Source organism: Pomacea canaliculata, linkage group LG2 (assembly GCF_003073045.1).
Source record: "Pomacea canaliculata isolate SZHN2017 linkage group LG2, ASM307304v1, whole genome shotgun sequence".
In the NCBI taxonomy this organism is placed as follows: Eukaryota; Metazoa; Mollusca; class Gastropoda; order Architaenioglossa; family Ampullariidae; genus Pomacea; species Pomacea canaliculata.
The window spans coordinates 1,596,017-1,604,587 of record NC_037591.1 but is presented as its reverse complement, the minus strand read 5'-3'; the positions used below and the strand labels follow the sequence as shown (position 1 = coordinate 1,604,587).

The 8,571-nt window shown below is 40.6% G+C and overlaps 1 protein-coding gene across 2 annotated transcripts in view; it reads right to left on the bottom strand.

Moving 5' to 3' along the window:
* Positions 1-4,794: 4,794 nt before the first annotated feature.
* Positions 4,795-8,571, bottom strand: part of LOC112556540 (5'-3' exoribonuclease 1-like) — a 34,737-nt gene continuing 30,960 nt past the window's right edge. For both annotated transcript variants that reach the window (XM_025225637.1, XM_025225638.1), the window contains exons 35-39: positions 8,171-8,255; positions 7,918-8,031; positions 7,582-7,711; positions 6,992-7,386; positions 4,795-6,470 (exon numbers count right to left, since the gene is read on the bottom strand). In XM_025225637.1, coding sequence (XP_025081422.1) covers positions 6,150-6,470; positions 6,992-7,386; positions 7,582-7,711; positions 7,918-8,031; positions 8,171-8,255 — 1,045 coding nt within the window. In that variant the 3' untranslated portion in view covers positions 4,795-6,149. The remainder of the gene's footprint in view (positions 6,471-6,991; positions 7,387-7,581; positions 7,712-7,917; positions 8,032-8,170; positions 8,256-8,571) is intronic.

Here is an 8,571-nt window from a genome sequence, read left to right as displayed (position 1 = left end):
GGACGTCGTGTTGACAGCCAACTCAGCAGTTTATAGGGGGTCGACATTTCGTACTGGGATTTTCACACAAGTCAAGTGACATGTGTGTTTAACTAACTACATCCAACATTACACTCTGGGTATAACAGTGAGACACACAAGTGTCACCGCGACGACCACGACAACTGCCTACAGCACGTGTCAGCTCCAGCGTCTGTGCCAAGCAAAAGCGGATCCACAGTCATTTTTCGCTTTTCTTACTCAATAATTATTCCGGGTGGAAGTCATCCGTGCTTGCAAGGACGCGTATAGTTCGTGGTGCTTGCATCTTCCTGAGTTGACAAGAGGTTGTGGGTCAACTGAGAACAAAACTGGACGGGGAGGATCGAAGCTTGTACGATCAAAAGGTTTAGGACCCTTTTAGCACCCGTGGTTTTGTTTGTGGGTTCTCCATTGTAAAAAAACAAAAAAAAAACACGAGAGAACAAGAAAGGAGACAATTAAAGATGAACAGCCCAATGACACAAACAAAACGGCAATTGAATTTTTAAGCTTTACTTTATTTACTTTATTTCTCTTCTTTATCTTTTTTTTTTCATTTACTCCCACTGGTGATCGACATACGGGACTTCATCTGGGTTTGGGTACAGTGATCTTACCTTCAGTTCACACCTGTGACACAGTACCCATTCGCCATCTGCAAAAGCGGTTTTTCGCTCCAGGTATCTACTATCTCTCCAAAGTTCAACAAAGTCTGACATTTTCCAGTATCGCGTGTATATGCTATTTTGTGTAGTTCGATTTGGGGAACAATTAAGCTGCCTGTCCATTCCCGATGAACTCGAGGTCGCGGCCTCCTGTTGCTATGAGGGTTGCCTGGGTGCGCAGTGTGGACACTCAATTGCCTTGAGCATGAAGAAAACACATTAAATGAAACAGTAATTCTGATGAAAATTTAGAAATGAATAATGTAATTTAAATAACAAAATCACACCATCATTTATAAATGAGGAAATAATTTACCTTCAATGTTCGCATTTTCAAATTAAGTCGACATTGTTCTATCCGACGGTACAGCTCCACAATGACAAATGTATTGTTTCTATAGCTATGGAGATGTCTAGATATGTTCATTCCAGTCTGAAACTGCAAGACCCACTCGTATGCTATAACACATTTTTATTTTATTCACTATTTATGTTTGTTACCTTTTGGCCAAATACCATCACCAACGAAGAACTCCACCGAAGAACCACGCAGGTTCAACGAAGGTGTTGTCGATGGATTGGACATGTGCTCCGCCAGCAGACAGCAGACCTCTCCAGAGTCGCCCCATGATGGACTCCAGACGGCCGAAGAAAACGAGGCCGCCCAAAGGAAACTTGGAGAAGAACAGTGGAAAGGGAGATGAAGGGAAAGGGCTGGACATGGGGTCACCTAGAGACATGGGGTCACCTGGAGCGGGTTTCAGCCGATCGACATCGGTGGCGGACTCTGGTCGAGGCCTTATGTGCAACCTGATGCACGAAGAGGAATAGAGAGATATGCTTGTTATCCTGTGATATCAATTATAGGATCAGTAGCAGTGTTAATTTTTGTGTTTCCATTCTTATATTGGTGATTTTGCTTTGTTATATATCAACCTATATGACAAAGCCTCCAGTCACTGATTTTGATTGCATACCTGTACTTCACCTATGCCAGTAAAACACATTACATTTCTTGTAATTTTACGTAAATCATAAGATGGAGAGGGGAGAACTTTGAAAAATTTTGTTGTTGTTGATGTTTCTGCTCTTTTTGCCCTCTCTTACTCGTTTTCGTACGATTGTCAAAAAGGAAACAAACCACACCGGAGCCAATCTAACAGCGGTGTATAGACAAGCTCTGTCCTCTTGCTTCCAGCCTCAGATTTTACTGTGCATTTACAGATGACTTCCTGTGCATGATGAGTAGTTGCCAAGGAAGTGACAGAGTGTGGTAAGAAAATGGTCTACATGTAGTAGAAAGGACATCGAATTCATTAGATGGACACAGATTGTTAGTCACCCAGATTCAGGGTGTAAGAACCAAAAGTTTACATAACAACTGGATAAAAAAATAATAACACCATAGTGTAGACACTAGCGTACACCGACGTACGTGTGAAACTTGGGTCAGCTATTCGAATACACACATAAATATAAACCTAAGTACGACAAACAAAACCACAGGTGAATTCTGAAGTCCTAACCTGTGTGACCGTAGATGTCATCACGGACTACAAGCCGTTTCTCCAGAACCTTTTTGTGCTCAGTTGACGGTCACCAGGGGAATGAACTGAAAATGTTGAATATTGTTTACCCACTTAAAAGGAAAGAAAGATAAAGATATACAGAAAGATAAAGAAACAAAAGCAACACAAACATAAAGACAACTGAATTTTTATCGATGCCAAAACAAAGATCGAGTACTATATATGTATGTCAGTCACCAGTGGGGATGAACTGAACATGTTGAATATTGACATCCCCGCTTATGAGTAGAGAAAGATAAAGAGATAGAAAGATAATGAGATATAGAGAAAGATAAAGGAAAAAAAGCAATAAAATTTACTTTGTCCCTATGTTTGTCATTTGCGCTGTTCATCCTTCTCTCTTTTATATATATATATGGAGAATACACCCAGTCCTAACCCTGACAGTATGTTTAGATAGACAAAATAAGCGGCCTTTCCGTTCATTAAAATGCTCATGGTGCGAGTGAGACATACATATTCTACTGTTGTTCCTACTACATGACAGTAACAGACAGCTGATGTCCATCACCAATATTCTAACCCAGCAACAAACCAAGGTCTTGCAGGCATCGAGTCTGTATTCTTTGAGTTAGTGTGAATGCTTTACTGTGCTTATCGTTACCTACAAGCAGATAACAGTTATATTGTGACATTATTCTGACTTTCAATAAGTTCCTGAGTCTGGACCATGTATTTTTCGCTGAAATGTCTTGTGAAAACGGTTTTTACTGCTCAAAAGTACGATGCTGTCTCACTGTCAGCACTTGGCCGCTCAGTCTTGCACGTGTTTCTGTACCCCAGGTAGTGGGGAGTCACTCTCACTCACATCAAACCTTTCGTCTTCATAGAGCTACTGGCTTTTTTAAAAATTGTAACATAATTGTAAATTGAGTAAATCCGCAAGTAAAAAAATAGCTTAATTTTAGGCCACGTCTGTTTAAATTTGCTTGTCGTCAATGTAACATTATACACGTGCAAGGTAACAGTCTGGAGATTATGTGAATAGTTACAAAGGTGCAGTTGAGGTCCTCTCAACTGTCGTGCTTGATGCTTCAATTAAGTGAACGTATAGTACTCAAATTCTGGGTACAAATGTATACTACAGGTAAGTGTTGAAATTGGAGGCAGAGAGATGGAGATATGGAGCTAAGGTGCTTGAACAAAGCTGGAGATTGTGATCCCACTGAACAGATGAGTGGAGTGGGGCACGAAGTTGTGCTGTTAATGAACTGCCTTAATAATGCAAGCAAAGCACCACCTCCATTTTCCCCTTTACACACTCCGATTACAAAATGGTTTTCGTAAACCTAAATATAAATAGGTACTATAGCAAGCAATGCAGGGCAAAAAGACCGCTGGTTGGAACACTTTGAAGAAATCCTGAACCAGCCTCATCCACCATCTTCTCCTGACATACCACCAGCAAGTTAACACCAGGCTTCTCATCAAAGGCCATCAAGGACACGTAAAACGTCAAAGCAACAGGGATGGCATGCTCCCAGAGGCACTAAGGCAGACCAAGTAACAACGATATTACAGTCCCTCATGCATCTGGGAACGAGCTAGTCCCAACAGGCTAAAAATTAGGCTACCTCGTCAAGTTACCAAAGAAAGGAAACGTCTCCCAGTGCAACAATTGGCGGGGTATCATGTTGCTGTCCATTCCCAGCAAAGTCCTGACAAGGGTAATACTAAAGAGACTGAAGGAGGCAATAGATAAGACACAGACCAGAACAAGCTGGGTTTCACCAGGATAGGTGAAACCTGAAGTGACAACACTATCTCCAGGCCTTGTCAATGCCTACGCCGTATCCTGGGCATGAAAAGATCTCTAACATCCACTTGTGAGAAAAAAAAAACAACCTGTCCCACTAGCCAAGACACCAAAAAACACAAGTAGGGCTGGCACACCCATCATTGCCAGACAGGCACTTGACTGGAAGAGCAGAGCTAGGAAGCCAAAGCAGACAGAAAAAAGCGGTTGAGAGTGAGGCGAAGGATGTTGGAACAACATGGGCCCAACTGAAGGTGGGGATGGGCCTGCCCAAAACTGAGTCCACTGGAGGTGTTGCTGTGGCCCTATGCTCCTCAACGAGTAGCAAGGAACTACTTAAATATAGATAGGTACAATGAATGACCAGTAAATGTTCCTATGAAGAGGAAGAATTTAATCTGTGATATAGGAGTAAATTTCTTTAAGAGGACCAGTAAACATATTTCAAAAACACAATAAGGATCTAAGCAAAGGTAGATCACAAGGCAAAATGTATTTTTAAAAACGCGTTGCTATCAGTCAATAAATACTGTACATAATATTTGTTTTAAAAATATTTTTCTTTTTGCTAGGCATACCATACCTTAAGCTAAATGACAAGTTTTTCCACCATCACATCAAACCCAAGTAACTGTCATGAAAGCCCACCTTTTTGACAGTTGGTGAGACATAAGATGTTACACAATCCTGGTCAAGGGAACTTGAAGGGTAGGGGGACGTCTTTTTTTTTTTTTTGCACACGTACATCATACAAGGCCAGGAGTAAAGCATGCTATGTCACTGTTTTATCAGTGACAGTTATTTATTGGGTTTATGCCATCTTTATATCTTTTTACACAAAAGCAAGATGAAAAAGTGATCTTAATAATAAAACAGATTAGCCTCTGATAAGGGTGTTAAGCCTTCAACAACAGGAATCCAATAGCTGCATGCAAAAAACTCTGCATGTCATACTTTAAAGCCATTGATGACAATTTTAAAAACAAGTACATACAACAACACATTTGGACAGAAGGAAAACTACATACACTGCTTCAGTAGTTGTTTCATAACTTGACCCTGATGTGAAAACAATGTAATCCAGCTAAAAATTAATCTTACTCAACTAAATGTATCATGGTTACCACCAGCTGCTGCAGGCAGAACTGTGTAATAATCTTTTAAATAAAAGAATGTTGAAATGTTTACTAACTTAGAAGTCGTATCACTGACTGATTTCCTCTTTCACGTTTGCGATAAGGAGACAGGGAAATAGAGTTTTTATAAAAGGCCCAGTCATTTACCTTATTATTTAGCCTTTAAACCAACTACTTAATATTGTAAGATGTGTAACAACCTATCACAAACAGCATCATTTGCTGGTTATTTATGTCCAGCAAATGATTCATCAAAACTATCCACACAGGGCCTTTAAGAATCTGAACAGTCTGTCATAAAGTCCCCTTTGCATAATTTTTTCTGTCACAGAATAACCCTTTTAACATGTTTTTGTCACATTTTGCAAGATATAAATTTCAAATTTTGTGAAACAACTGATATAGTGTACATCCTCCTGACATGTTAAACTCTGTTAAAAGACATACATTAAATGTAAGAACTAAATTTAAACTTGTTTAAGAGACATACACGACACATTGTAAAAACTAAATTTAAAGAGACATACATGACATATTTACATTTTCCATTAATCTTCCATTCATTTAATCTTCAGTTTTGAGACAAAATGCAGTAAAATAGTTAATTCCTCTCTCCTGACTTTCTCCGAGCTTGTTGAAGGCTGATGTATGAATGTGTCCCTCCCATAAGAGGACATCCCAGGCATGAGCACTTCATGCTTAGTGCCCATTATAAAAATATTTGAAAGGTATTTATACACTTTACACTGTTGTCAGTGAGAGGCTATCAGAAGATCTTATTTATTTCTTAATCAGCCAGCTACCCAATGATCAAAAGTCAGGATCTTAATTTAGATTTAAGACCCTCGACATGTGCTTATCACTAGGTTTCCATGTTTACACATCAAATTTGCAGCTAGTAATTCATTCTACTTTGCCCACCGTTTATGTTTAAGAGTAGAATATCAAAACAGCATGTTTGGTCTGCTGTGCTGCTACATGATCAGTTGGAAGAATTGAAATTGGCTGCAATACGAGAACGGCGTTTATTTCCTGACCCAGAGAGTGTCCTGTCTTTAGCCATGGCTGCTTTCCCCCCACTTCCACCTGCACTGTTTTTCTTGTGTCTGCCTGGAGTATTTGGAACTCCTGGTGTTTCACTGCCTAGGCCAGAATCTTGTACTAAGCCATCTGCTTTTTGAGAACGAGAAGCCCCTTCCCTTGGTATGTAGGAAGGGGACAGACCAGTAGCATCTGTTTCACAGTTGTTACTGGAATCTGTTCTCTCCGCTGCATCATCTTTCCGTCTTTGTTTCTTGGTAACCTGAAAAGACAACAACTAAACATGTTCAAAATCTTTTGAATATAATTATGTTCAGGTCTGCCATTTTAGAAAAAGAAGACATTAAATGATGGGGCAAAGTTAACTATGTGACCAGAATAGGAACTTCCATTCTCTTCTATGTATTAGCACCTAAATCATTATTTCTTCCTATTTTTTTAAGCAAAACAATGAGCTCTTAGAAGGAAAAACAGCCCAAACACAGAGCTGAATGTGAAACAAATTTCGCACTATTATTACTTAAGACTTCTGGAATTACAACCCCTCGATTCGCATGCAATCCTCATTTCACCAACTAAATGTTACTACCACCTGACCACCTATCACTTACAACTAGTTCTGCAACATCATAACCTTGTCATCTCTACAAAATTGTGATCTTGCCATTCTCCCATAATTCCCTGGCCTGCCCCCACCCCACACTATTCCCACCAACACACAAATCCTTACATTGCAACCTGGTCCTTTTTCACACACTCCACATTTTTTGTGATGTCACTGACCTGTAGTGGTATGAATGCTTCTGTGGAAGATGTTTTTGATGAGGAGGCTTTCCTGGTTGTAGGTTCTTGACCCTGTTGTTCACATGTCCCCACCTCCTGGCCAGCAGTTTTTCTGTCTGTTTCAACCTGTGCTGTGGATTGTGGCTCTGAAGGAAGACAATGATTTGCTCCTACTGCAGAGTGGGATTGCCCACTAGCCAAGGTGACCTGCAGTTGCTGGCACTGACCTGTTGGCCACTGGGTCCCCTGGTTAAACGGAGACACAGAGTTGGGTTGCTGTGGGTTCATGAATGGCCTTTGAGCTCTGTTGATAGAATGTGGGGGTGGCGGTAGTTGAGACAGGAATGTGCCCCTTGGAAATCCTGGGGGAGGAACCTTGGGAAACATGCCAGGACCTGAGGCACAAGCACATCACTGAATGTATAATAGTTGAAATATAACAGAGATATACAGCAAATCATCATGCTAAGAAAAAGCACATCTGAAGAGCTCCATGTCATCATCATTATCATTGCTCTTGTCATCATTACAAACACACAGTAGTCTTTTCTCACACTCCAATCAAAATAACTGCAACAGATGACACTAACCAAGGTGCATCATGGGAGGCACAGGACTGAACGCAGACTTTGGGGAGAAGAAACGAGGAGCAGCAGATGGGCGCATAATGCGCTGTGGGCTGATCCACTGTTGTCCAAGATGACTGAGCAGGTTGTTTCTCTGCAGATAAACAATACCTTGTGATCTCTATCCTGAATTATTGCAGCTCTTTCATATACAACAAAAAAACTTTGATCATATGCCTCATCATAAGCAATAAATCACCCTGAATGGGACTCAGTTCCTCACAAATTTAACTGAATGCTGACAGGACATTATGAAAGCTAACAGAGACAGCATGTGAAGGTAAGATGAAGATGGCTCACCAAATGCAACATGGCCATGCTGGCGGCACTCTCTGCTGCCTCCTCTTTGCTAGGACAGAGGGACCCTTCAAAACATGCACCACCAAGGAAGCGCACATAGCCAATGTAGCCTTTCTGTTACAAAGAAAACAACATGTACAGTCTCTACTGACATAACTTGAGGAATGATGTTACCTTCAGATAATTATCCCTCATTGCGTTCAAAACTAATTAAAAAAAAAAATAACCTAAAAATTCTTCAGCTGCAGCTTACCTGTTTGGCAATGTAGTTAAAGTTATATGTAGGTGGCACCTGACCAGCAGTAGTCATCAAGGATGCCAGCTCTGTGACATGGGTCCTGGCAGAAGAATAATTTTAATGTAGTCACTTCTTACCAACTTCAATAGAAATTATGTTATTCCAAAGAAATCTGTATCATTGAGGCCTGTTCAACCAATGTGAAGGCAGACTTTTAAGCCTGTGGGAAGTTACAGGCAGATGTGAACTACATGCTAAGCTGCTGCAGACAAAATGGCAAAAGAAACTCTGATATATGGACACCTGAGGTTACCAGGCCATTCAATCAATTTTTTCCTCAGAAAAACTGGGTTGGGCTTCAGATTAAGTATGGTGACGTCACAAAGCCCATGCCTCCTTTTAACTGATGCAAAAAG